This window comes from Heterobasidion irregulare (genome assembly GCF_000320585.1).
Source record: "Heterobasidion irregulare TC 32-1 unplaced genomic scaffold scaffold_01, whole genome shotgun sequence".
Taxonomy (NCBI): Eukaryota; Fungi; Basidiomycota; class Agaricomycetes; order Russulales; family Bondarzewiaceae; genus Heterobasidion; species Heterobasidion irregulare.
Genome location: NW_009258197.1, coordinates 3,336,498 through 3,361,221, shown reverse-complemented (window position 1 = coordinate 3,361,221; position 24,724 = coordinate 3,336,498). Strand labels below are relative to the sequence as shown.

General features: G+C 56.0%; 9 protein-coding genes across 9 annotated transcripts; 4 read left to right on the top strand and 5 right to left on the bottom strand.

Annotated features, from left to right (window-relative positions):
- Positions 1 to 418: 418 nt before the first annotated feature.
- HETIRDRAFT_469983 (uncharacterized protein) lies at positions 419 to 5,074 on the bottom strand. Its single transcript, XM_009543323.1, has 16 exons — positions 5,006 to 5,074; positions 4,928 to 4,953; positions 4,716 to 4,865; positions 4,555 to 4,667; positions 4,399 to 4,496; positions 3,933 to 4,343; positions 3,783 to 3,878; positions 3,655 to 3,731; positions 2,565 to 3,602; positions 2,089 to 2,512; positions 1,965 to 2,035; positions 1,817 to 1,911; positions 1,494 to 1,765; positions 1,285 to 1,431; positions 1,017 to 1,232; positions 419 to 956 (listed from the first exon to the last, which is right to left on the bottom strand). The coding sequence occupies exons 1-16, from the start codon at positions 5,042 to 5,044 to the stop codon at positions 570 to 572; spliced, it is 3,660 nt and encodes a 1,219-aa protein (XP_009541618.1). The 5' UTR covers positions 5,045 to 5,074; the 3' UTR covers positions 419 to 569.
- A 287-nt stretch (positions 5,075 to 5,361) lies between these two features.
- On the bottom strand, positions 5,362 to 6,161 carry HETIRDRAFT_469980 (uncharacterized protein). Its single transcript, XM_009543322.1, has 3 exons — positions 5,783 to 6,161; positions 5,617 to 5,709; positions 5,362 to 5,556 (listed from the first exon to the last, which is right to left on the bottom strand). The coding sequence occupies exons 1-3, from the start codon at positions 6,068 to 6,070 to the stop codon at positions 5,419 to 5,421; spliced, it is 519 nt and encodes a 172-aa protein (XP_009541617.1). The 5' UTR covers positions 6,071 to 6,161; the 3' UTR covers positions 5,362 to 5,418.
- A 501-nt stretch (positions 6,162 to 6,662) lies between these two features.
- On the bottom strand, positions 6,663 to 8,880 carry HETIRDRAFT_145621 (AAA+-type ATPase). Its single transcript, XM_009543321.1, has 9 exons — positions 8,800 to 8,880; positions 8,628 to 8,739; positions 8,377 to 8,545; positions 7,978 to 8,313; positions 7,655 to 7,885; positions 7,469 to 7,600; positions 7,108 to 7,409; positions 6,908 to 7,058; positions 6,663 to 6,854 (listed from the first exon to the last, which is right to left on the bottom strand). Exons 1-8 carry the CDS (start codon positions 8,818 to 8,820, stop codon positions 7,042 to 7,044), a joined length of 1,320 nt encoding a protein of 439 aa, XP_009541616.1. The 5' UTR covers positions 8,821 to 8,880; the 3' UTR covers positions 6,663 to 6,854; positions 6,908 to 7,041.
- Positions 8,881 to 10,510: 1,630 nt separating this feature from the next.
- On the bottom strand, positions 10,511 to 13,188 carry HETIRDRAFT_431988 (uncharacterized protein). Its single transcript, XM_009543414.1, has 6 exons — positions 11,947 to 13,188; positions 11,564 to 11,896; positions 11,393 to 11,510; positions 10,983 to 11,329; positions 10,779 to 10,812; positions 10,511 to 10,721 (listed from the first exon to the last, which is right to left on the bottom strand). The coding sequence occupies exons 1-6, from the start codon at positions 12,856 to 12,858 to the stop codon at positions 10,525 to 10,527; spliced, it is 1,941 nt and encodes a 646-aa protein (XP_009541709.1). The 5' UTR covers positions 12,859 to 13,188; the 3' UTR covers positions 10,511 to 10,524.
- A 1,079-nt stretch (positions 13,189 to 14,267) lies between these two features.
- HETIRDRAFT_414063 (uncharacterized protein) lies at positions 14,268 to 14,979 on the top strand (the record flags this gene model as incomplete). The annotated part of the gene is made up of 3 exons (XM_009543320.1): positions 14,268 to 14,623; positions 14,693 to 14,837; positions 14,896 to 14,979. The coding sequence occupies 3 exons, from the start codon at positions 14,268 to 14,270 to the stop codon at positions 14,977 to 14,979; spliced, it is 585 nt and encodes a 194-aa protein (XP_009541615.1).
- Positions 14,980 to 16,110: 1,131 nt separating this feature from the next.
- On the top strand, positions 16,111 to 17,481 carry HETIRDRAFT_305395 (uncharacterized protein; the record flags this gene model as incomplete). Its single annotated transcript, XM_009543319.1, has 8 exons — positions 16,111 to 16,208; positions 16,332 to 16,404; positions 16,543 to 16,614; positions 16,767 to 16,856; positions 16,913 to 16,988; positions 17,047 to 17,111; positions 17,167 to 17,260; positions 17,345 to 17,481. The coding sequence occupies 8 exons, from the start codon at positions 16,111 to 16,113 to the stop codon at positions 17,479 to 17,481; spliced, it is 705 nt and encodes a 234-aa protein (XP_009541614.1).
- A 46-nt stretch (positions 17,482 to 17,527) lies between these two features.
- HETIRDRAFT_247523 (uncharacterized protein) lies at positions 17,528 to 17,893 on the top strand (the record flags this gene model as incomplete). The annotated part of the gene is made up of 1 exon (XM_009543318.1): positions 17,528 to 17,893. A coding segment is annotated over one exon (366 nt), but the record flags the coding sequence as incomplete, so codon positions are not given.
- An 872-nt stretch (positions 17,894 to 18,765) lies between these two features.
- Positions 18,766 to 19,246, top strand: HETIRDRAFT_306333 (uncharacterized protein; the record flags this gene model as incomplete). Its single annotated transcript, XM_009543317.1, has 3 exons — positions 18,766 to 18,894; positions 18,966 to 19,093; positions 19,144 to 19,246. The coding sequence occupies 3 exons, from the start codon at positions 18,766 to 18,768 to the stop codon at positions 19,244 to 19,246; spliced, it is 360 nt and encodes a 119-aa protein (XP_009541612.1).
- Positions 19,247 to 19,336: 90 nt separating this feature from the next.
- On the bottom strand, positions 19,337 to 24,701 carry HETIRDRAFT_114733 (uncharacterized protein; the record flags this gene model as incomplete). Its single annotated transcript, XM_009543316.1, has 10 exons — positions 19,337 to 19,415; positions 19,462 to 19,778; positions 19,838 to 19,904; positions 20,014 to 20,541; positions 20,595 to 20,771; positions 20,893 to 21,266; positions 21,356 to 21,372; positions 21,861 to 22,845; positions 22,909 to 23,994; positions 24,057 to 24,701. The coding sequence occupies 10 exons, from the start codon at positions 24,699 to 24,701 to the stop codon at positions 19,337 to 19,339; spliced, it is 4,275 nt and encodes a 1,424-aa protein (XP_009541611.1).
- Between the last annotated feature and the right edge of the window lie 23 nt (positions 24,702 to 24,724).

Genomic DNA, 24,724 nt, shown 5'->3' with positions numbered 1-24,724 from the left:
GCGAAAAACCATTGCTGTTCAAATCTAATACCCTTTCCATGTGCATTGCCGTGCAGGTTGCAGACCGCTCAAGCTCCAAGCAATACCAAAATGACTGTAATCAGCTCATTTGCCGACCTTCGTGGGTTCGAAGGTGAGGTACCGACCAGGTTCTTGTTGTATTGCTCGATCAGCCACCTCCTGTTCGATCTGCCGACGGTAAGCTTTTTCTTCTTCGTGACTAGGGCAACTTGGGGCAACCTCCTTGAAAGCCTCCGACGAGCTCCCACTGCTTGTCTCGACGATCATGAGATCCTCCCTTCCGATGCGATAGACTAACGAAATCTTAGTGCTTCGGTCTCAATCCACCTCTCGGGGGAATGCTTTTCAAACTCATTTCAAATCAGCAGTTCAAAACCAACGCCCATGTGTGTAGATTCGAATCAGAAACTGAAGCTCGCGCTTTTGATGAATATAATCCGAGTAAATGAGGGCTCGTACAAAAACACTTATCGAGGCATACAACACATCGCTACATCTTCGTTACATCTGTCTGCTTATCGTCTCGGTGCACACCTCGTCCTTCACTCTCATGCTCCTACCAGATCGTTCAGTTCGACACCCCACTGTGATGACTTGCGCAACTCTGCTAATAACGTGTCGAACCGGGACGATGTGCCTGCGCTGCTGATCTTGCTGAGTGCAGCAATGGCGCGGAGCGTGCTGCGCTGCAGCTCCGCCGCCCGTTCGAGTTCTTGCTTGACAGTGTCTTTGCCGATGTTTGGCCCCTTCATGGAGGCCTCCAGCAGGGGCGTCACCTCGTTTAGGTGCTGAGCGACGGCCGTCGGCGCGATCTGCGAGAGGCGGAAGAGCATCATGTGGCAGATGACTTTGATCTCATCCGAGTTATCTGCCAGCCCCACTAGGACATGCGAAATGAATTCAGTCAGGTCTATCTTCGACAAGCAAGTGTCGAGCTGAAGAAAATGGATGAAGGTGAGAACATTGAATTTCATACAGGCAAAAATAGTACTCACAAGTGTATACAGCGTTTCATACGCAGTCTTCCGCGCTTCGAGGCCGTCATCAACCTTGTGCGTCCAAGGGCCCATCTGAACAACACGAATGAGGTCAGGCTTCAATGCCGTTTCCTTATACAGCGTGGGCAGAAGAGTAGGAAGATGGTCGCGAATAAGATGGGGCTTCGTGCGGGCAGCTGCGTTGAATGCGGACAGGGCAAGCCGACGAACGTTCTGCAGCAAGGATGTTACCATTCTGAAACGAATCGATATAATATCGCCTTACCAGATCTTCATCAAGCATCAGTGACAAGAAGTCAAGGATATGCGGTGCAATCACTTCGTCGTAAGATTGTGACGGCTCAGCAAAAGTGTAGCGAACAGCAGACAAAACTGTTGCCCTCGTTGTGGCTTTCTCATCACGTAGTCGGGCCTGAGGGATAAATTAAGATATATCAATGTCAAGCGATCACCTCTACAGGGCCAGCCACTTACATGGATCTGAGGCAAGTATCGTGCAGGATGCATAGTGATCAGCTTCCCGATACAAGCTGCCGCAACGTTCCGGGTACTTTCTTCCGCGTTCTCAGAATTTTCAAACAGGGGACCCCATAGCAACTCGGTGATATTCTCGAGCTGACCGTGAGATGTATATGTCACAACTTCCTTCAAAGCATGCAATGCCAATAACCGTTTTTGATCATCAAGCTCCACGATTTTGACAAGAGCAGGGAGGAAGTGATGGAGATTTCCGACCGCAATGTTACCTGCAAAATCACATTAAACGTCGAGACCAGTATCCAAAATGTGACACCTACCGGACGCAAAGGATGCAGCAAAACGGACTTCTTCCTGCTCCGCATTAAACTCCTCAATAGCTCTGTTGAAGACATCTTGCTGAGGTGACATGTCGCTACATGTTTTGTCAAGAGTTTTCTGAGAACAGTGAATCGAATATACACATACATAAATCGGCCCACTTCTCCAAGGACGAGGAAACTGAGTACAACGCGCGATGGTGTTGCCTTCGACGAACTCTGTAAGCAGTATGAGTCACACACCAGATAGACAAGAATGATGTGGATTGGACCTTGATATGTCTTGAGAACTCGGCGATAGCACCAGCAGCCACACCATGGGCGCTCTTGACCACTTGGGCTACACATTTCGCAACGTTCGGAAGGGATACCTCACTTTTTGGTGCATTGTCCACCGAGCTCACAAGGGACGGGAGAACGTGTACTGCGATTTGCGAATCTGCTTCCACCAGAGTAGAAAAGAAAGACAGCAAAGCGTCGAGAGCGGCACCGGAGAGTAGCGGTGAGCGTGCGATGGCGTAGATATCTTTGAGGACTTCACGTTCAACTTCTGGGAACGTGACCTTTGGAGAAGATTGCAACAAAAGTGCAAGAATAGACAATGATTGTGACAAAAGGGAAATATCGGAAGTTGAGAGGTAAGACTTGAGTTGGGGTACAAGGACAACGGGAAGATCTGTGGGTACAGTCTCGTATCTATAGTGTCTGTTGGTGGCATCATCTTCATGAAGGAGATATCAACACTTACTGAGCAATGAGGACAGACAAACACTCGAACAGCTCGACTTTTCCGGCCCTTCCACTTCTCTTCAAAAGAGTCAAAGCCCACTCCACACTGTCGTTGATCCACTGGACTCCAACATCAACATCAGCAGCAACTTTAGCTACTGCCTTCACAGCGTTGTCCGTCCTTCCAGAGGTCCTGCAAATATACTCCCATTCTTTTTTATCCTTGCCCTTAACGACGTCTGTCGCGCAAATCCACAGATCCGCTATCACATCCTCAGCAGCAGCTCGTACCTCCGCATCCGTATCGTTTTTGCTCAGCCGTTGGATAGCTTCCGAGTAAACGGATTCGACCCAATCCTGGTTCTTGACGGGTTTCATTGCATTCAAGAGAGAAGAGAACAAACGGAACGTTTCGGAGGCTACACGAGGGTGTCGCTCGCCTAAAGCCTTTTGCAAAGCTGGTGTCAAGGTTGACAAAAATCCAGTGAAAGTAGGTGGCGGGTGTGTATAAAAGAACAAGGACAGAAATTGGAGACATGAGATGTGCAATGTGGCTGTGGAGTTCGTGGGGGGTTGAGACAACACCGACTTGGAGATCGTAACAATTGCGGCTGTCTGGTTGGAAAGGCAGCCAGGAAGCGCATTCAGCAACGTCCGAAGAAGAGCAAAAGCAGCCTGCAGGGTGACAGGGGACGTTTTCGGCGGCTTTAGCTGGTTCAAGAGGGCCTTCGCCAGAGAGGGAACCTGTGACTGCAGAAGACTATATGCGTTATCCTCGACGCTTAGCTCCCCTTCATCGCGCTTCCGCTTGACGCCTACGGCATCCTTGGACTGCGGTCCGCCGGCATATACACTAGTTTGCGTCAACAATGCAACGTACGTTGCCCATACCTCTAATCGGACCGTCTCTTCACGGTCACCGAAACGAGATATTAGGACGGGAGAAACCTCTTTGTAAAGTGAGATCAAAAGCTCTGGTCGTGTGCCAATGATAGCACCAAGGAGTTTGGTCGCAGAACGGCGAATCTTGTAAGAGGTATCCTCTTCATCCGAGTACCTGTTTGAGGAATCGTTGTACAGAGCCTGAGAGAGGATCGAAGAATACTCACTCATCGTCCAATTCAGCATCTTCATCGTCAGCATCCTCTGCCATTTCCTCGTCTTCGTCAACATCTCCTGTATAGTTCTGTGACGAGGGTGAGCACAGAAGTTAGAATTGATAGACTGAGCTGCTCACCGGATCGTACTTGATGAATTGGTTGGCCGCTTGAATGATGTTCGAGAGGAAGGGTGTTACTTCAGCTGGGCATTTCAAAACCAACGCATCCAGTGCCTGATATCTAGACATTAGATGTCATCCCATGCTGCGCGTACGCAGTAACTTCACCTGTAGCGATCCTTCACGAATCTCGTCATCATCCCTTCGAAGTGCATTGAGAATACCGGGCACGATGTCATTCGATGCGACTGCAACCAATTGGGGTGAAGCGCGCGCGATGGCCGCCACGAACTGGACAGTGGTCCTCTGTTTCTCCACGTTCGCAGAAGGTGCGAGATTAGGGCCAATTTCGGAAGCTGAAAGCGCGGCAAAGATCTGTGGCGAAGAAAGTGGAATAAAATGTGCAATGGTTGTGATGGCACGTTTGCGAACAGCAGGACGAGGATGGGATAGTAGAGGAGCTAGAATTTGTACGGGTGACGGTTCGATATTCAATTTGGCCACAAAAGTCGGGAAGCGAGTGACGAGGATGGAAAGAATAGATAATGATTCTATGAGTGTTTCGGGAGTCGTTTCGGACTGTAGAAATGACTGTGTCAGAACTCAAAGATTGAGAGATTTCATTGACGCGTACACTCGATCCTTGTGAGAGAAGTTTGGGGATGAGCTTTGCACATGCCATGGGTGCAATGGCTCCATCCTGCGGCAATTCGGATGTGATCGTTTTCAATGCTTGTGAAAATGTTATAAGTTGAGTGATAGGTAAAGCGTATTCTAGAATAGAACGGACCTAATCCCGCAATATCTCGCAATTCTTCATCCTTACTAGAAGTGAATTGGATCAGATTATCCACGACGAACTCCATCTGTGATTCACGGATGATCTTGATAAGCTGACCCAAACTGTACGAGAATCAGTTGGATATTGGAAGCAAGCGAAAGCAAACACACCACTTCACAGCTTGATTCTTGACTTCAGAAATCTTGTCTTCTACCAGGCTCAAGACTTGCCGGAGAACCTTCATCTCCATGGCCTCGTCTCCAAAATAAGACTGTGGATCTGCTTTGATCTCCTTCATCAGATCGCTCAGACCCATATATCTGTACAATGGCATAGCTTGAGTCCGGACAGACGCGTCTCGATCGACACCCTTGGTACACACCGAAAATCCTGGTCTTGCGATTGCATCTGAACGAGTTATTGCTCAATGACAATTGACGGCATGATATATTCTAGATACCTTTTCGATGAATCCATTCATGAGATACGTTTTCGTCATGACGAAGCAGAGGAAGCGGAAGAAGAGAAAGGAAATGAAGGTGGAAGTGGGAGTGGCGTGCGCGGATGAAAGGAGTCGTCGCGTGAGCGAATTCTGTGCGATTCTGCGTACGTGATCGCTCCTGATTCAATCTCGGTCGCGTCTTGTCGCGCCCAGGTCGCGTCCATCGACGCAGTCCTCAGCCAAAATCCAAGCGCTAGAACGCTGCGCAGCGTCCAGATATGTCCAGTACGAGGCATATGTACGAGCGGCCAACCTCTGACGTATTCCATTGACGTATATTTAGAGGTCGCTTCTGAGATTCCAAGCTTCAAAATACACTAGCGAATGCAATATATTACAACATCAACCAAAATTTCCCTACTGATCTTTACTCAAAGCCAGCCAGCCTCCCTCAATAATTTTCTTGTTCGTGATGTGTGGGGCTTGAGCTCTCCGTTCAACGGGGCAAAGTATCTTCGTATGTTCTTGTTACTCTTTCGGAAGACCACCGCGTAAAACAGGCCATCCTTCTACGAACCAAAACAATGCGGCGTCAGCATGTAAAGGAAAGAGGTGCAGGGAAGGCAAACCTGTCTTGTCATCCCCTTCTTCGTATGCTGGCCGGATACTTTTCCGCAATACCAGATATCGCCTTCCGACTTCACCCAGACAGCATCGCCTGACTGAAAGAGAAACTAGGCTCAGTACGGGTGCCTCCTGACGGCCTGATCAAGCATCCGGGAAGAAATCACCGACTTTGAAAGTATAGGGCCACGGCTCATCGAGATCGTCTGGACCAGGCTCGGCGTCATCATCCGATTCCTCGCCATCGCTTGAGACGGTCTCGTAGTCTGTCACATTTGACGAGTCGTTCTCGCTCGGGCTGAGAGTGTCGACCCCATATGGGCTCGATTCACGACCGACGTCACCTGCCCCACTCGATGCAGATGTCTCATCACTATCATATGCACGAGACGCTGTTGCTATCTTGCTATTGCGAGCTTTCGAGGAAAGACCTCGTGTGGAATGCGTTACGTTGCTCATCGTCAATCGAACAGAGGAAGGGGGAGAAGGCAAAAGATGAGCTCGTCGTAGTAGGGGAGGAGCAAATTGAAGAATGTGTTCCAGATAGTAGATCTTGGTGTTGTTGCAAGATGGCAGGACCGGCAGCTCTTTATATACACAAGGGCCGGCGTCCTAGACCTAATCCAGTGGAACAGGCCGAGAATTCGACGCATTGGCCTGTGATCAACAACAGGGCATCGCATCGCCCCACAAGTCTAACAAGAAGGTCGGGAAGAGTCTCTTTTAAGGAAACAATAACGAAGACTGGCCAGAGCGGAAAGATGGCAAGTATCGACCATCCATCCCTGGAATGATGAACCTTGCTCAGCCCCCGATGCTATGGCAGGTTGCCCGTCTTCAAAACAGGACACTGCAGTTCATGTCTTAGGAAAGCTAGGAAAGCATGAGCGTCGACGAGCGTCTCCTCGTCACTGCACTCACGAGCCATTCCTGTTGTGATTCTCACAATACTTGAGGCCTTGAGGTGTGAAGAGCCCCGATATCGATCAAGACAACGAGGCCGATACAAAGAGACCTGATCAGATTGACTCGTGGTCAGTTGTCTACAGTTGTACGCGAACAAGCGCACCGTGGGAACTTATACCGTTCTTATTTGAACGACTAAGTCGTTATGGTGTCAGTGGAAACAACAAGAATCAACCTCAACATGCATTCTTTTGTGTAAGTTACAATAGACCTGCTCTATTAGACACCCCTTAGTCAGTTGACGATGCCACAAGGGGGAAAGCCAATCAGGAGATACCTGAATGGCCATAAACGGAAAGTATAATGAGAGAAAAGGCAGACGGCACTGACCTCCGATATACAAGGGTATGGGACAATACAAAACAGAGGTTGTGCAGAATGAAAATAAAAACAAAGTGTCTGGAACTAGATGTGTCATCGTTTGTTCATGCCAATCTGGTTATAATCGAGGGTCTATTAATTCGTTATGCCCCATCGTTCCCTGAGAACAAAGTCAATGAGAGAAATATAAGAATGGCTGATCTACATACCGCTCTCCTTTGTCCAATCATCGTGCCTCTTGATGTCCTCCTCATTCACCGTCGGTCGTACATTGTCCAAGGATTTTAAAAAGTCTGCGAAACGCAGTGGAGGTTCCTGTAGTTCCTCGCTGCCAATGTCGTTCCAGCTTTTCTCCACAGCATCTGGATCCCCAGGAGAGCATGGCGTCCATTGCAGCACGTTGGGATCCGACTTCGAGGGCACTTGCTTGAAATGTGTCGCGGACAAAACTTTCCGGACAGGCTGCATGAGAGCATCTCGTACGACGATGGCAATATCAGAACCAGAGTACCTGTTGCACCCATGCCTCAGCCTCCTCCTGATATATATAATAACACGGTCAACACATACCCCTCAGAGTTATGCGCAAGTGTGCGATAATCCTTCTGCGAGAGCTCACACGGCGTAGACCCAACGTGAATCTCAAACATGCGTTTCCTCGCCTCAAGGCCAGGAAGTGGGATGTAGATTCGTTTCTCGAAACTATACAGGCGGTCAATAACATTTCAATGGTCGCACACTCTGAGAGTGACGCACCGACGCTTAATAGCAGGATCCAGTTGCCATGGGATATTCGTCGCACCAAGGACGAGCACACCTGTATCATCGTGTCCAACGCCATCCATCTGAACCAAGAACTCCGTCTTGATTCGGCGCGAGCCCTCCGACTCGCCCTCATTTCGTGAGCCCGCGAGCGAATCGACCTCGTCGATGAATATAATTGCAGGTTTCGACTCCCTTGCCATCTGGAACAGCTGCTTCACCAACCTGTCCTCGTCAAAGTCAGTCGCTTAAACATGTCCGCAGCAAACTCCGACAACGACCGTAATCGCGACCGGCAACCCAGAACATACACTCACCTTTCTGAATCTCCCTGCCATTTGCTAACGAGATCACTAGAGCTGACGCTGAAGAAAGTGCTCTTGGCCTCGGTCGCGACTGCCTTGGCGAGGTAACTCTTGCCTGTGCCTGGTGGGCCGTATAGCAGGATGCCGCGCCAGGGTGTGCGCTTCCCGGTAAATAGGTGCGGAAACTTGATCGGCAGGATGACCGCCTCCTTGAGCGACTCTTTCGCGCCCTCGAGCCCAGCAACGTCGTCCCAGCGCACGTTCGGTCTGTCGACCAATATTGCGCCCGTCAGCCCTGCGCGTAGCTTCTTCACCTCCGGGTCCTCGTCTCCACCATCTTCGTCTTTCCTGCCATCGAGATTCTGTCAGCACGCGCAGTGGCTTGCGAGCGAGATATGACAGAGGGCTCACTTCTTTCCCCCGGCCCCGATCCCGCCATTAGCGACCCCATTCGCACCCACAGCTTTCCTCGCTCGCTGCTCGTCCGCGTTCGCTAGATGAACCTTGAGTGTCTCCGCACGGCTTAGGTATTCTCCGATCTTGGACCGAATGAGCGTCTTTGATCGTTCGTTCTTCTCATCTGGTCATCGCAACGCAACGCGCGACTGGCGCTTCAGTAAGTGGGCCCCCATGGAATATCACGGCAGTGAGAGTGCACACACATTTCAGCCCAAGCATGAAGTAGTCCAGCGCATTCTGGTACTGCCTGTAAGCCTCGGGATAGTTCTGCTTCTGGTCCTCGTCGATGGCACGCTGCACGAGCTCGACTGCGCGCTATGCGCATACCAGGGAGTAGATCAGCGCGTTGTACTTTCAGCTTTTTGAAGTACCCACATCTATGTTTGTCCCAGACATGATGGAGATCGTGCAAGAAGCGGCACAGGGAGATTGATCAAGTGGAGGTGTCGAACAACAGTGCACAGACTAGTTTGTCCCTGTTAGGAATGGAACGATCCACGGTCAATTCCCGCAGCTTGATCAAACACACCAAGCACAAACGAATAGCGTTCGCCATCCAGGCCACGCTCGCCTTCCCTTCCAAGCCCCACGTTCTCCATTTGCATTTGCAAGTTGTTCATCCTAATGTTGCCAGAAACCGACACTGCGACAATCATTATGACGGGAGCTCTTTCCTACGCTATGTCTGCAATTCTGGATATCAGATCTTATTTACAGGCAGTCTAGGTAAACCTATTCAACCCATTTTGGATAATACTGGCAAACGAACGAACGAATATAGATGGCTGTGTCAGAGGTTATACATGCGCCACACAATGGTAGCTTGCTTGATTTTTGGACGAGGCCACTAAGCGATGGACAGATCCCTGAAGCAACCGGATCTCTTCTCGTATCTGACTGATCAATTTCCTTCTCATCAGCACGACTCGCACAAGCTTGCATAGTTGTAGATAGTTGTTTGGCCCTTCGGGACGGGTTATGAGCAACGTTGACGGCCAGTTGTAGCCCTCAGAAGCTCTTCAACACTCTTTCGACGTGATGGACCTATGGTCAGGAGCTTGTTGAACTGAAGACTGCCTTTGCTCGTCACACAAGGTTCGATGCGCTCTGGACCTTCATGGACTCTCGTCAATGAAGGGTGTCATGGTATCTAGACATTGGAATCGTGATCAGCGACTACGCTCGGCAACGCCAGGTGTCCGCACTATCTCCACTCATCAAAAAAGCCCATTCGACAGACACGCAAGCCGACAGGAAGGTACGACTTAACATGGTGCTGCGCCAGACAAAACACTAGCTGTGACCAGTGGCACAGCGAAGCCAGGTGTATCTCCGCATCATGTCTCCCTCGCTCTTCCCTCCGTGTATATCTAGTTCATGGCTTGCTCGTCTTCGTGGACACTACCACGGAGATGCGCGCGGTGCCGAAGGGACGGGAGGAGGTTTGTCACTGGGCGCTGCCTTCTGCTTGGAGGCCTCTGCATCGCTGATGTCGAGACATGTGTGAACTCGGCAGGAGCGCCACCGTGCAAGCTCTGGCGCTGACTGGCTAGATCCTTATCGCCGGCTCATCGCGCACGGAACTTGAAGAAGTTGAAACGGACCCGTCAGTCATTCCAACGCGCCCAAATTCGGACTACAAACGTGCGCGCGGTGATGAGTGCTGAAGTGATCGCCCTGACAGCGGCCCATCGAGCGCCCAGCCATGTACAACCGCTGCCGACTTTGCAGGGGTAATCACCATCTGTCATCATTCAAATAGTACGTTTCACTAGTGACTACATATCGCACAACCTCCGACCGCTGGATGTCGCAGGGACTCCAAAAAAATTGCCGACCGTACTGTGCAGTTCCGACCCCTAACTTATCAGCTTTCCTTCTCGTGGTCGTCAGACGAAGACGTACATAGGCATAGGCATAGAATCAGTTTCCTACTACAACAATGTCTGTCCTATACGCAAAATACAACCCAAACAAATATACCTGATGCTGCACTACCGATACGAGAAAGAAACAAAACAATGCGGTCGTATGAAGAAACACGCATTCCTGCAGATGCAAATTGATGGATCGAGATCGTTCGTTTCGTAAAAAAGCAGATTATATATCTGGATGACATTTCCTGGCATAATTAAGAAAAATTGGCGCGCGCCGAACCGTCCACGACGTCGCCGATCCCTCGAGGGCGGGGGTCGCGCACACGTACACACGCACGTAGGGGAATAGGGGTGGGGGGGCCGGCGAGTCATGGCCGACTCTGGCTGACTGGCGACCGCGGAGGAGTCGGGAGCCAACTACTAGAAGATCAAGTACAATCGAACGAGGCGAGGCGAAGGTTAAGCAAAACGAAACACCGGAACAGAGAGGAGAGAAAAAAACATGCGCGTGCTAAGGAGACAAAGGGAGCACCTGCCGCTCGACCGGCGCAGGGCGCTACGCAAAACAACTGAAGAAACACACGACGGGAATCCCGCCAAAAAAAGAATCAGAGTCCGAGTCCGACCGTAAGAGGCGCATCGTCCGACCGTCCTACTAATGCAGTGTCAGAGAGCCTGGACCTGCGCCTGGGCTAGGGACTGCGCGTGTACGTGCACGTGCGCTGGCGACGGCACGGCGTGGCAGACCTCGATGCTCTCTGTCCATGCATGTTGCATACACTCCTCGATGAGCGCGCGCTGCTTCGGATCGGGCTCGAGCATGCGCCGGATGAGCGGGCGGCACATACGCGGCGACAGGTTGTTGATCGTTGGCGGGCACGCGGTCTGCTGCGGATTGGCGCACGCGGCAGTGTACGCGGCGTAGAGCGCATCAGTCTGCTGCGCGACGCGCCACGGCAGCTCCTGGAAGTACAGGCAGTAGTACACAACACCAACGGCCCAGATGTCGACGAGGCGGGCGTCGTATGCTAGGTCAGAACAAGAGCAGAGACATTAGGCGCATGCCAGCGAGGACAGCCCACTGGGCTTACGTTTATTGAGGAACTGCTCTGGGGCGATGTAAGGTTCGCTCCCGCAGAGCCCCGTCGACATGTGTATGGTCGCCTCCCATGGCAAGCGGTACACGGTCGATGCGCCATAGTCCCCGATCTAACAAGATGGTTAAAAATTGTGGCAACAGAGCGGACAGAGAATGAAGGCACCTTCAAGTGACCCTTGGTGTCGAAGAATAAGTTCTCCGGTTTGATGTCGCGATGGGCTACACCTTGACTATGTAGATACGAGACGCCACATAGGATCTGCTTGAAGCAGCACTCGATCTCACTGGGTGACATATGGCCTTTCTTGATCGCTGCATATAGGTCGCCCCCGGGGCAAAACTCCATCACTTCGCACCAGTGCTGATTCTCATCTTGCACGAGATCGACGGTCTCGACGACGTTGATATGATGCAGTGTCGACGAAATGCAAAACTCGGCGGTCAGTTTCTTGACATATTCTTTTTCTGTCTCGTTCTTTCGCCTTTTGCGGAACTCCTGTTTCGAGTTATATATGTATGAAGAGACTCGAGAGCCAGGGGACGAACCTTGACGGCATACAATTTCTCCTCGGTTCTGTCCCATTTGTGAGCCAGGCGCACCACGGATGTGGCGCCCTTCCCGATGGCGACTCTTTCGCAGGTGCCGTACTTCTTCAACAAGCTGACGGTGGACTCTCCTCCAGTAGTCGACCGCGCACCTCCACCCTCCGAGTCCGACTTCTTACTGCTGGCCGTAGACCGGGCCGAGGACTTGCGCGCTAGTTTGGGACCAGACGCCAACAGTTCCTTGAGAGTGAACTTGTGGCCGCCGGTATCAGAGTGAACTGAGGGAGGACCCTTGGGACGCGGAGGCTCAACCGGGGTCGCGGGGGCCAGGGGAGTGTGAGCGCCCTTCTTCGAAAGCTTCTGAAACGCATGGGGTGTAACCTTGAGGAGAGATGCGTTGTCGGGCTTTGGGCCAGACATGCTGGGCGCTCGACTGGGGGCCTGGCTGGGCGGGCGAGTGGAGGGGAGGCTCCAGCCTCCACTCTCGGTAGGGGAGGGTGAGTCAGCGGGAGAGGGTGTTGACGATCCGGGAGTGGAGACAGAGCCATTGGCGACGGGAAGCACGAGCTTCTTGAGGCTGTCGACGGTGTGTCCAGGTTCCTTCCGATGTGATTTTGCGTCCGGCGGAGGGAGGGGGATGGAGGAGGAATGGGAGGGTGCGAGAGGAGGGTGCAAGCCGCTGGCGGGGTAAGCGGGATCGTGCTTGCGAGGGGAGGAGGGGACTGACGAAGCGGGGGTAGTGCGCTTCGCGGTGGAGGAGCCGTTGGGGTGCGACTTGTTCTGAGGGATAGGGGATTTAGATAGACGGGGTGATGGGGAGGATAAGTCACCGAGGGGTGGCTTATCCAAGCCGTCTAAACTCTCGCCCTCGTCGGAGGGTTGCGGTGCGTCGACGGCATCGGACACGGTCATGATGGAGTCGATGAATGTGGGGAGAGGGTGCGGATGGAGATGAGGATGGAGATGGCGATGGAGACGAGGAGAGGTGGGGACAGACTTGAGCAGCAGCGAGCGAGGGTAGATCGATGGGTGGGTCGGAGGTGCAGAGGAGGTGCTGCGTGGGGGTGCTGTCTATAGGGATATGGATATCATGACGGCGACGGGTGGGAGGGACGGTGGACGGTGCGGCGGACGGGGTTGGATCGGGGGGCGGGACACGGGGCTTGAGGGCAGCGAGCGGGCAGGACCCCGACGCTATCGCCCGTTGGGGAGAGGCTCTCGAGGAGAAGAAGGGAGTGAAGCAGAGGCGAGGGCGAGAGAGAGAAGCTCGAGAGGCCCGGTCCAAGTGGCTGCCTGCCCCTTCTTCAACCCACCAAAAGATTAGGTAACCCGCTTTCTCACCCGATCAGCCACAAGTCCTCTGCCACTCCCGTGGCCACCCACGCCACTCCTCTCCCTTCCCCCGCCGGTCCCCGGACGTTGACCCTTCAGCTGAGCAAGCTCCCTTCCCCGTCCTCCCCTCGGCCTCTCCGGCTTTCCCTTTTTGCTCCGAGCCCCTCGCCTTATCAGACACGAGGCCCTGCACTCCGTGCCCCTCGTGACGCAACGCCCTGCATCCCCACCGCCATCCCAGCGCATCCCAGCGCATCCCAGCCGCTCTCGCAGCCAGCACCTGCCACCTCCTCGTACCCTTTTTGGGCCTCTCGATCATCAGAACAGAACGACCCACTCGTCCACACGCCCTCGCTTGGCCTCCACTCTGGGCAATTCCACGACGACTCCCTGGCCAGCCAGCCAGCCAGCCAGCCAGCCAGCACACGGCATCTTTGAAATACAAGGATTTTATGTGTCTCTGACTTCCTACCTTCTTCCGAGGCGTTGTGGTTTGGCCTTCGATGATTCGCCCCATCCCAATCAAGCCTTGACTCTTGTCCTCAAACGCAGCAGAATATATCCCGAAGCGCTATCAATAACTCAAAACAGACCACACGCTGGCTCCTCTTCAGGCTGTTCTCGACCGCCGCAATGCAGTAATGTACGTACACCGCGAAATGAGGCGCAGGCCGCCGTGAATCAATTAGGTAGACTTTTGACACCTTGCGGCGATCGTTCGTCCGTGCAATACATGAAAATTATCGCGCGCCACAATTTCCATATTTCAGTCTCTGCTCCCGGCCAAAGCCGAAGTGTCCACGCAAGAACTGTAACAGTTGTGGCTGATAAGGTTCGGTGGCTTAGATTACGTAATGAATACGCGCACGGGCATCGTGCTTGGTAGTATAGGTCCCCTCCATCGACCGTAAACCCCCCTCAAGAACAAGGTCAGCCCGTTCACGCACCTTTTCTTACCGCCAGGCTCACCCTCCGCTAGACAACCGACGATGGTCAACCTTCGCTCGCAAAAGCGGCTTGCCGCATCCGTCGCCGGAGTCGGCAAGCGAAAAATTTGGCTCGACCCCAACGAGCAGTCTGAGATTGGCAACGCCAACTCGCGGACGCACGTAAAGAAGCTCATCAAGGACGGTCGCATCATCGTGAAGCCCACCGTCGTTCACTCGCGCGCACGCACACTCGACCTCCTTGCCGCGAAGCGCAAGGGCCGGCACACGGGTGTCGGTAAGCGAAAGGGTACCAGCGAGGCGAGGATGCCCAGCAAAGTGCTGTGGATGAGGAGACAGCGGGTGTTGAGGCGGTTGCTCCGGAAGTACCGTGAGGCGGGCAAGATCGACAAGCATCTGTGAGTCTTGTGTCCATATCTCGACATCTCTATGGTCATTCATCTCCCTTCCTATCGTGTCGTGTGTAGCTACCACTCGCTCTACCAGAAGTCGAAGGGTAACGTCTTCAAGAACAAGCGCGTGCTTATGGAGTACATCCACAAAGCCAAGGCTGAGAAGTCCCGTACAAAGGTCCTCACCGACCAGATGGAGGCGCGCCGTGTCAAGAACAAGGTACGTCTCATCCTCGTCCTTTTTCGATCTATTTCTCACATCGCGGACACGGAAACAGGCTGCCCGGGAACGTCGTGCCACCCGTGTTGCGGAGAAGAGGCAGGGTATCTTGGCTGTCGAGCACGTCGAGGCCAAGGAGTGATTATGATTTTTCTTTTGTCTTCCTTGTATCCTATGATATGCCGCATGCATCCACCCACACAATATCACGCCAGGCCCGGTCATGCTCGCATATAGTCTCCGTTTGCTTTGAGATGATTCGCACATTCTACTCGCACCTTATGGATGTTCAGGTTCTCGATCGTCGTGATTGTCGAAGCACGCATAGAGGCTTTGTGAAAGGCCGACGTTGTCCTACGCTATGTTTCGATTGTCTTTGTCGAAAGTATACAGTAAGAACACGGAAGCTATGATCATGTTTACCCCCACAACACTTGTCAAGGACCAACTGCGGCGCCGTCAGAGCCAGTGTCCACTCGACCTCGTGAAAATAATACGCTACTACTAGTAGGCCTCGCCACCGCCAGCAACGGCTTACGAACGTTGCGCTCCCGCGATCATGAACCCAGACAGCCAGCCGATTCACGTCGTCAAGAAGAACGGAGCAGACCGTACGTGTTCTCCACGTTCCACCCCTTCAGCACCGCAATTCTCTCACATGCCATCATTATATATGGTCTGCCAAATTGCTCTCAATGCTTCTAACCCGACATTTTGCATTTGTGTACGCAATGTGATGGACTAATCATGCGGCTTCCGCACGCCAGTCCTCGTACAGATCGTCGAGCGCCGCGCGGGCCAGGTGTACGTGCACTACGTCGACGCCGACAAGCGGCTAGACGAGTGGATCCCCGACACCAAGGTGCGGCTCAAATCGAAGTCGAAGTCGGCCTCGCCCTCGCGCGGCAGCAATGGCAACGGCAACGGCGCCGGCTACAGAAACAGGAACAGCGCAGGTAAGGACGGCGGCGACAACGGTGCTGGGAATGGGGCTGCCGCCGCCGAGGGCGGCGGGAGCAACGGGCGCAAGCGCCGCCGGGGTCGCTCGCCCGCGGTTCGGGAGGGCGATGGGCCTGGACTTCAGCATGGCGTTGCGGATGAATTTGGGGGCGACCAGCCGGACGAAAAGCCCTTGAATATCGTCGAGCCCGTAGTGACCGCATCGACGTCCACGTTGGCGGAGGCGGTGGCATCAGGGCCATCCGTGCCACCGGCGCGCGCGGCGAGTTCATCGAAGTTGAAGAAGTCAAAGGGCCTGCAGCGCAACAAGGACATGACGGAGGAGGAGTTTGATATTCAGCACCACAAGCAGATCACTGCCCGGCGGAACTTTGACAAGGTCAACTTTGGGCATTGGCAGATCAAGACGTGGTGCGTCCCGCCCGCTCTCTGAATTGTACTTTCGCTGGTTTATTCGCTCGTATTCGCCTAATTCTATGCTATTGAACGTCTGTTGATCATATGCGTTCTATTCCCCACGCGTGCCCGCCGCAGGTATTTCTCCCCGTATCCGCTCATCGAGACCGAGGACGACGCACCGACACCGAGCGCGAGTGCCAGCGGGCCAGTCGATAACACCTCCACCACGTCGGCGTCCGCACCGGCGCGCATTGCAGGGGTCGCGCGCGCGACGATCCGCTCACACGGGAGGACGTCGGACCTTCTTGCGGGAGGGCTCGGGCGCGAGCACTCGGGGCCCGGGGAGCGGAGCACGCTGTGGGTGTGCGACCGGTGTTTCAAGTATATGGCGGATGGGACGGCTTGGGAGGCTCACATCGTGCGTGTCGAATTTTTCTCATTCCTTCTATTTTCAGGGCCTTTTTCTTTCTTCCTGCTTGTCAAATTTTACACCCAAATTTCTTTCTGTTCTGTTCTTCTATTATGATCTCGGTCTTGGCAGCGGGCAGCTGACCGGTGCTAGATGTGCAGAAACGGTGCCCGCGGAAGCATCCGCCAGGAAGGAAGGTGTACCAGCGCGGTGCACACACGATCTGGGAGGTCGACGGCGCGAAGGAGAAGGTGCGCAGATCTTCTCGCTTCCTCGATCGTGTCGACTGATCGGGCTGGCCTGTCAGCTCTATTGCCAGAACCTATCCTTGTTCGGGAAGCTATTCATTGATATTAAGACCCTCTTTTTCGACTGCGATAACTGTGTGTTGCGATTTCGCTTCCTGCCTCGCTCTGCGCGCGGTTGACAATTCGCTCGCAGTTCTGTTCTACCTCCTGACGGACGCGGATTCGCAGCGAGACCATGTACTGGGATTCTTTTCGAAGGTATCTTTCTTGCAATCTCCCAGCGCATGGCCTTCTTTCGACACGCCCTTCCCAGGAAAAGGTCTCATACGACGACTACAACCTCGCGTGCATAATCGTCCTCCCGCCATACCAGCGCAAGGGCTATGGGATGCTCATGATCGAATTTAGTGCGCACGATCCAAAATTGTCAACCCCTTGACCAGCAACAACGTCATTTCCGGGCGTTCATCTGACCTTCTGACTGTCACCAGGCTACGAGCTGTCTCGACGCGCAGGCCGTGTGGGCACTCCAGAACGGCCTCTGTCCGACCTAGGGCTGCGCAGCTACCTTACCTATTGGGTATCAACTCTGCTCAGGTTCCTCCAGTGCGCCCTGCTTCCCCCTTGAACTCTCATACTCTTCGGTTTACTCACGCGCGGTCTCGGACCGCAGACGCCTGCTCTCCGTATTACCCCCCGAGCTTCCAAGGGTCGCCGGCCTTCCCCGCCCACCCGATCTCGCCCAACGCACCCCGTCCGCGGACGGGGACGAAGGAATGCCGAGGCTCAAGCGGCGGCGGCCGACCAAAGGCTGGGACGGTGAAGTGGAAGCCTCCGACTCCGCCTCGGTCACGCCGCACGCGCTTCCGTCACCGCCCTCGTTCGAGAGCCTTCGGCAGGTCGTGACGACGGCGAACGCGGACGGGAGCGCGACGACGCACGTCATCGTGCGGTGCACACTTGCGGAGCTCGCGCGCGCGACGAATCTGCGCGTGGACGACGCGGCGTTCGCGCTGAACGAGTGCGGGCTGCTGCTTCGGCGGCGGGCGAGCGAGGGAGACGAGAGCGCCGCGGGCGGTGGGAGCGGCGAGACGGTCGTCGTGTCGCGAGAGATGGTAGACGCGGTCGCGAAGGCGCGGAACGTGAAAAAGATGTGTATGGACCTGGCGCATGTGCTGTTGTAGCCCGGATCACCTCACAGCTTGCGAGGCTCGTACCCTGCACGTGTTGTATATCTCTATTTATCGCTCATTGTGAATTGATGTCGGTCCACTTGTGATCTTCTCTATCAAGGGCAGCATGTGTCCTATCGGAGGGCCCTGTCATCGGGTCGACGGGGTAGACTAGTATGGACTTGGGCATGGGTCGTTGCAGACGAGATATTCAAAGAGCATGCGGTTCAGCGATTGCCTCGTCCAGGGCACGGGCGCGCTCTTTCACAGTCCAAGCGCCTCAAATCCGCAGCCTGGGCGGCCCGAGACTCGAAATGGGCGATGGTCATGCTTGTGAGCGATGTTCAGCGCGCGCCACCACCAGTGAAGGCCCTGTCCTTGCAATGCAGCAAAGTTACATTGCACCCTGGAGTCGCCCGTGTCCCCATTTGGTGGACACAAAGGTCAGCTACATAGAATTGGGATGATTTCGGGCTCTTCGTGGTTTCAAATGTGCACTAGGGGTCATTCCATACAATTAAAATATGATGCGGGCTTTCGAGCGATCCTGATGTTTAAGAAAGTAGTATGACGTCATTCCAGACGGTTGTTTGGCAAGAGCTTCTGAAATAAACAAACGCTCGTAGCCGTGCCACGGGGCCAGCGTCAGTTCACGGTGGCGTTCAGCAATATACTTACAGTACATTCCGTCTGTACATTCGATCGCGCTCCATTCTCCGTGTAATGTTCTAGTCGCGACCATGTCGACCAACTCGCTCCCCTTCTCGGAATTCGAGTCCCTGCTGCCCAAGCTGCTCACCGTCTTGGAGCTCACGCAGCATCCAGAGGGCATCGCCACCCAAGAGGCCAGACAGAGGCTTCTCCAAGCTGTCCGTCTCGGGCCCGTCTAGCCCTTCTTATAACTGCGGAACGATGACCTGACGCTTCTGTCGTATCACAGACTAAAGACTTCAAAGCATCTTTGAACCACGCGAAGGAGCTCGCGAACGCCTTGCCAGGCGGTGAGCTGCTGATCAAGGAGCAGGACGAGGTCATCGCCATGCTGGGGAGATTGAGGGACAGAAAAAGGTTGGGATATTCTTCCGTCCTGTGGTCTCGAAGCGCTCACATGTGTCCAGAGAGCAGCTGGCCCAGTTCTCGAGCAGAGAGATCAGCGCGTCTATTAGTGTGAGCCAGAGCATGGCCATAGAAGTCGACTCGACGGCTTCTACGCCTGCATGATGTACAATATTATCTTATTTTAATCCCACACGTCGTTGTGGCGATTTGGATTCAGACCGATTGACTGCATCCCATGTTTTCCAATACCTTTCAGGGCTGTTGGTCCGTCTCCACTTGCCCATTCTTGCTGATCTCCACACCCTCCTCGAAACCTCCACATCGCCGCAGCCTGCACCGCCGGACGGGATAAGGTCTACACCAGGCAGAGCCTGCACCACGCTCTCTCCACCGCCGCCGCTCGTTCTCCACCTCCACCCTCCTCACTTTTTTTGTTAACCATGCTGAGCTTATCACCCCCAACCCTAAGCGCCCTCGCCGAATTCTCAGACCTCCTCGCGCGCGAATCCTCGTCCGCGCTGCACGTCGCCTGGATCAGCCCCGGCCCGAGCGACGTGTACGGCCCCGGCGACGTCATCGTCGGCAAGTGGCAGAGCGAGCAGAAGGTCGTCTCGCCCTCGTTCCGCCTCTGCTCCGGCGCGCACGGCGGGTGCGGCGACACGGTGTGGCCCGCGGTCGCAGAGAGCGCGGGGTCCTACGTCATATCTGTGTGAGTCCCCGCGCGGCTGCGATCACGGAATTCGACGTGCTCACGCTCGCGGATCCGCGCGTGCGTGCGTGCAGGACGGTGCCGAACGTGACGGCCGACATGGGGCTGTACCTGCAGATGAAGGACGACTTTGGACACACGGCCTCCTCGCCGACCTTCAACCTCAGTCGTGAGCCCACCTCGCCTCTTCACATCTGACACCCTCTACGTCCTCGCTCACCCCTCCCCCGCAGCCTCCCCACAAGCGGTAGCAGCAGCACCGCCCAACCCATCTCCTAGCACCTCCACCTCCGGATCCCCATCCAACGCCCCACCCGCCTCTCCCCCCGCCGCACACCCGACCCCGACCCCGGCGCCTTCCCCAAACGCGAACGCGAACCCCGCCTCCCAGCTCGCACCCGCAAGCCACCGCGCGCCCCCCGTCGCCGCGCTCGCCGTCCCCCTCGCGCTCGCCGGCCTCGTCCTCCTCGCCGCGTCCGTCCTCGCGATCCACCACCACCGCGCCCTCGCCGCCTCGCGCGCGCGCGACGCCCGCATCCTCCGCCGCGCCTCTACCACCTCCACCACCTCGTCCTCGTCCTCGTCCTCGTTCTCTTCCTCGTCTGCGGGCGCAGCATCGACGGACAAACGCGGGCTCGACCTCGCCGGCACCCACATCGGCAGACTCCACGCGACGCCCGCAGCATCGGCACCGGCACCGGCACCAGCGCCAGACGCCGACGCCGACGCCGACGTCGAGAAGGCCCTCCTCGTCGACGCGCTCCTCGCAAGCTGCCGCGCGCACGCGGGCACCGTCCACACCGTCCACGCCGTCCACGCCAACACGCAGCAGCAGCAGCAGCAGCAGCAGCGGCTGCGGCCTCCCTTCCTCCCGACTGCCCCGCCCCGCCACGACTCCGCACCGCGCGAGCGCACGCGCCAGCCCTTCGCGCAGGCCTACCGCGCCGCCGCCCCTCCACCGTCGTCGTCGTCCTCGTCCTCGACAGCAGCAGCAGCAGCAGCAGCAGGTGGAAGAGGAAGAAGAAGAGGAGGAGGGGGAGAAAGAAGAGGAAGGACGCCCTCGCCTCCGTCCGTCACGTCCTCCCTGCTCCCCTCCTACCTCCCCTCGCCCGCATTCTCCCACTCCAAATTAGGCGAATACGACGACGAAGACCACGAAGACCACGATGGCCACGACGGCCACGAACACGACCATGACGGCCACCATGACCACCACGTAGAACACGAGCGCGAGCTCCTCCAGCCCCTCCCCCTCCTCCACGTGCGCCCTCCAGCGCCCGCGAGCCGTCCCTCGTTCCCGTCCTCGGCGTCCTCGTCCTTCGCGTCCTTCGCGTCCGACCGCGACAAGCCGCTGCCGCTGTCGCTGCCGTCCGAGTCCCAGAGCGAGCTATACGCGGCTGTCGCCAAGGCCCTGGGGAGCGAGCCAAGTGCAGGTCGGTAGAGCATACGACCGCACCGACCCTCGATGCGCCACTGCCATGAATTTCTATGTACATGAACCGATCAGCGGGGTGTTGGAAATTTAGACCTGCTCAAGCATTTCCCATCTCATCGGCGCTCACTGGTGTATGGTGGATTCCTAGTACCGTATACAGCCCAAGAAATGTATTGTACATTATCACCCTCCATGGGACATCTCGCACGATCATACAGACGACAGGGACGTGTATAAACCAGAACAAAGTACAACAACAACAGGTTACAACAGGATGGAGGACAAATTTGGTAAACCACAACAAGCGTCGAAACAAACGAAGCGCAAAAGGAAGCAAAAATCTAAGTGACTAATGTAAGTAGTACGGATAATTCGAAGGTGAATAGAGAAGCATAAAGTAGGGTATATACTAAGTAGTGGACAGCGATCAGAACAGAAAGGATACTGCAATGGCGGAAATGACCACGGGAAAAAAAAAGCTCATGATGGTGGTACAACAGTAGATAAAACACGATGGTATAAGTAGGATATGGTGTGTGAAGAAGGGAAGAAGGGAGAGGAAAAAAGCGACGAAAAAAATCTAGAAATATATGGAACGGCAGGTTCGTCTCAACTGGAGTCGTACCACTCACTCGGCGCCATCGACGGCATCCCCAGCAATGGCACACCTTCACCTACGCCTCTCCCACCCGCACGCCTGACGATATCCCTCAGCGTTACCGGTGTCCGCGCCTCCATCACCAGGAGACAATGGCCCGCCTCCACACCTTCCCCGCGCTCGTCCTCAAGCTCATCACCCCTGTCCTCGTAGACAGACGACGCGCAGACGATCCGCCCACTCTTCAGCGGCGGCACTCCTTCCAAGCCCAGCGCGCTACCGACGCCGTCAGAAAGTTGTCTCTGTCTCCTGCTGTGCCGCATTGAGTGCCGAGGAAATGATCCGGGAATCCGGAACGGGCCGAGCTTGGCGCTGCTGTCCGAATCATCTTCGCCTTCGTCCTCATCGTCCCCGTCCTCTCCATTTACCCCGCCTAGAGCCTTCATGCTACCGACGACGGCAAGTCCGCTGGGCCTCAATCCTCTCAACACCATCTCCACGCCGCCCCTGCGTCCTTCCACGACTCGCGCCTCCACCCTTCCCACATCGGGTCCCGACCTGGACATCGGGCCAATCACGACTTGCCCTGCTTCTCCTTCCTCACATTCCTGCCTCAGGGCGCCCCAGCTCCGTGCGCCGACGACCAAGCGTTTTCCACGCGAGAGTTCAAGGGACGTAGGCAGTGTCAGAATGCGCTGGCCGTCTTGCACGGCGTAGAAGGATCTCTCAACGTCCTCTGGTCTGTCCTCCTCCACATCCAAGTCTGTTGCTGAGGTAGGCCTCGACCGCGCGCTGTAGAATGTGTCACGCACACCCGAGTCCTCGTCCCTCTCCACGCACAGATCGGGAGACGATAGGGCTGCATTAGTGGAGTGCGTGCAGGAAAGAGATGGCGATGTCGTGTTCGTCGCGTTCCCATCGAGCGTCGTCGCCGATGTGATTGTCAATAGCGATGACCGCGTCGACTCGCTCGTGCTCTCGCTCGACGTGACGATGTTCCTCCTCCTCCTTGTGCGCACCTAGAAACCGACGAAGCGAATGCATCAGTCTACTGGGTCATCGTAGCCAGCGGCGACACGTACCTCGACGTCCGCAAAGTCGGGCTCGACTTCTGAATCCGGCATAACGTCTCCCGCCTTCTCCATGCCTTCGATCCTCTCTCCAAGCACGCTGACGAACCCAACGCCGGCGCCGATCGCTGCCTGGACCGCCTCGATGCCCTCTCCCATCTCTATCTCGACATCCACATCGTCTTCGCTCGTGCTCAACTTGCCCCCGGTCGACAAATACAACGATCCTCCGACAGGCAGCCCCACAAAGCCATGTGGCCGCTCGGCCTTGAGCAGCACGCCTCGCCTGCGCCTCGTTGACGACCGAGACTGAGGGTGCGACTGCGCGCCGCCAAGAAGCCTATCCTCCCTCCTCAGCCGTGGCTTGCCGTGTCCGCCTCTGCGCGCGCCGCTCTCTTTCCGCGTTCTTGTCCCCCCTGACAGGTGCCGCACGCGCGGTAGAGGCGTGGGCGGGAGGGGGCCGTTGGGCGGGGGAGAGATGGGTGGCGGAAAGGCAGGGGGCGGGCCTGGAGGGGGCGTGGTGAGCGTGACGGTGAGACTGAGGCGTCTGTTTTCGTCCGTTGTGTCGTGCTGGGCTGGCGGGAGGGGAAAGGTAAGGGACATGGCTGGGGAGGATGACGGAAAGGAGACAGGCGGGTGTGCGAGCTTGAACGCAGACGAGTCGGAGCTGCCAATACCACGCGCCATTGTCGGACGGACGGACATGCGAGGCGTCGAATGCGAGTGGACGAGATGCCTCTCCGCTAGAGAGGGAAGGAGGAGGCCGCCGGCATCCTGTTGGGACTTGCGCTTTGCCTCGAAGCGAGGTGCGTCCTGGCCAGTGATGACGAGCATGCCTCGACGGAAGGGGTCGTGTTCCGGAGCGAGTGCGTGAGCGAGAGCGTCTGTGCGCGCATATGGGTCAAGAAAGGCGTCTGCCAGGGGCGAGGTGGGGGAGGGGGAAGGAGCAGGGGAGGACGAAGAGCAGGACAGGGCGGGGGTGGCGAGAGCTTCGGAGGGCGAGGGCGAGTGGAAGCCTGTGAAAACGTTCAGCCTCGAACGCAGGATGGAATTTGGGCTGGAGCGGGAGGAGGGCTGCTTTGAATGGTCGGGTATATGCTATGGCGAGTGCGCGTGAGAAGGAAGAGTCGGAGAGGACGAGGGACGGAGGGGGAACGTACGGGACGCGGGGTCGAGTCGGAGGCGGTGGACCTGGGAGAGTTGTTTGGGGTTGCGGCGGGGATGGGTGGAGGAGTGCGGGGAGCGAGGAAGGGGGCGTGGGGACTGGGGATGCGAACGCGGAGGCGCGAGGGCGTGCTTGGCGGGGAGTCGTCGTGGCTGTCGCTGTCGAAGAAGGAGTGGAGCGAGGGCTGGTGTGGGTGACGCGGGGGCGAGGCGGGCTTGAAGGAGATGCGGCTGAGCGAGCGCGTCGTGAAGGCGGGGGTGGGCGCGCGCGGAGGCATGAACGCGGACGGGGCGTGGGACACGGTCGCAGAAACAGAGGCGAAGTTGGAGGCGGTGGTGGAGGCGGTGGACGGGCGGTGGACAGCGTCGTGCACGTGCGACTTGACCTTGCGGAGGAGGGAGAGGGCGGAGTGGCGGGAGCGGCGGGGGCTGTTTCCCGTGTCGAGGACGTCGCCGTCGTCGTCGTCGTCGTCGTCTTCGAACACCGAGTGGGAGGGGGACACGGAGGCGGACGGCGGGTCGGTGTGTGGGAGATGGCCGAGGCCGAGGTCTGTGCGGCCGACCGAGTCGAAGGAGGCGGAGACGAGGTGTGTGAACTCCTCGAGGGAAAACACGGGGCTCTTCGCAGCGGCAGCGGGCATGGCTCAGACGCAGACTTGGACTG

Excerpts from the sequence above, each read along its gene's own strand:
- HETIRDRAFT_145621 (XM_009543321.1), bottom strand. The coding sequence starts at position 8,820 with ATGTCTGGGACAAACATAGAT. Across the intron at positions 8,740-8,799 it reads TGTCTGGGACAAACATAGAT|CGCGCAGTCGAGCTCGTGCA; the intron begins GTGGGTACTTCA and ends GTATGCGCATAG. Across the intron at positions 7,886-7,977 it reads TGGCAGGGAGATTCAGAAAG|GTTGGTGAAGCAGCTGTTCC; the intron begins GTGAGTGTATGT and ends TGACGAGGACAG.
- HETIRDRAFT_469980 (XM_009543322.1), bottom strand. The coding sequence starts at position 6,070 with ATGAGCAACGTAACGCATTCCACACGAGGTCTTTCCTCGAAAGCTCGC. Across the intron at positions 5,710-5,782 it reads CGTGGCCCTATACTTTCAAA|TCAGGCGATGCTGTCTGGGT; the intron begins GTCGGTGATTTC and ends TTTCTCTTTCAG. Across the intron at positions 5,557-5,616 it reads AGAAGGGGATGACAAGACAG|AAGGATGGCCTGTTTTACGC; the intron begins GTTTGCCTTCCC and ends TTTGGTTCGTAG.
- HETIRDRAFT_469983 (XM_009543323.1), bottom strand. The coding sequence starts at position 5,044 with ATGACGAAAACGTATCTCATGAATGGATTCATCGAAAAG. Across the intron at positions 4,866-4,927 it reads TCGCAAGACCAGGATTTTCG|ATATATGGGTCTGAGCGATC; the intron begins GTGTGTACCAAG and ends GCCATTGTACAG. Across the intron at positions 2,036-2,088 it reads AGTTCTCAAGACATATCAAG|AGTTCGTCGAAGGCAACACC; the intron begins GTCCAATCCACA and ends TACTGCTTACAG.
- HETIRDRAFT_431988 (XM_009543414.1), bottom strand. The coding sequence starts at position 12,858 with ATGACCGTGTCCGATGCCGTCGACGCACCGCAACCCTCCGACGAGGGC. Across the intron at positions 11,897-11,946 it reads AGAAATTGTATGCCGTCAAG|GAGTTCCGCAAAAGGCGAAA; the intron begins GTTCGTCCCCTG and ends AACTCGAAACAG. Across the intron at positions 11,330-11,392 it reads AGAGCAGTTCCTCAATAAAC|CATACGACGCCCGCCTCGTC; the intron begins GTAAGCCCAGTG and ends GTTCTGACCTAG.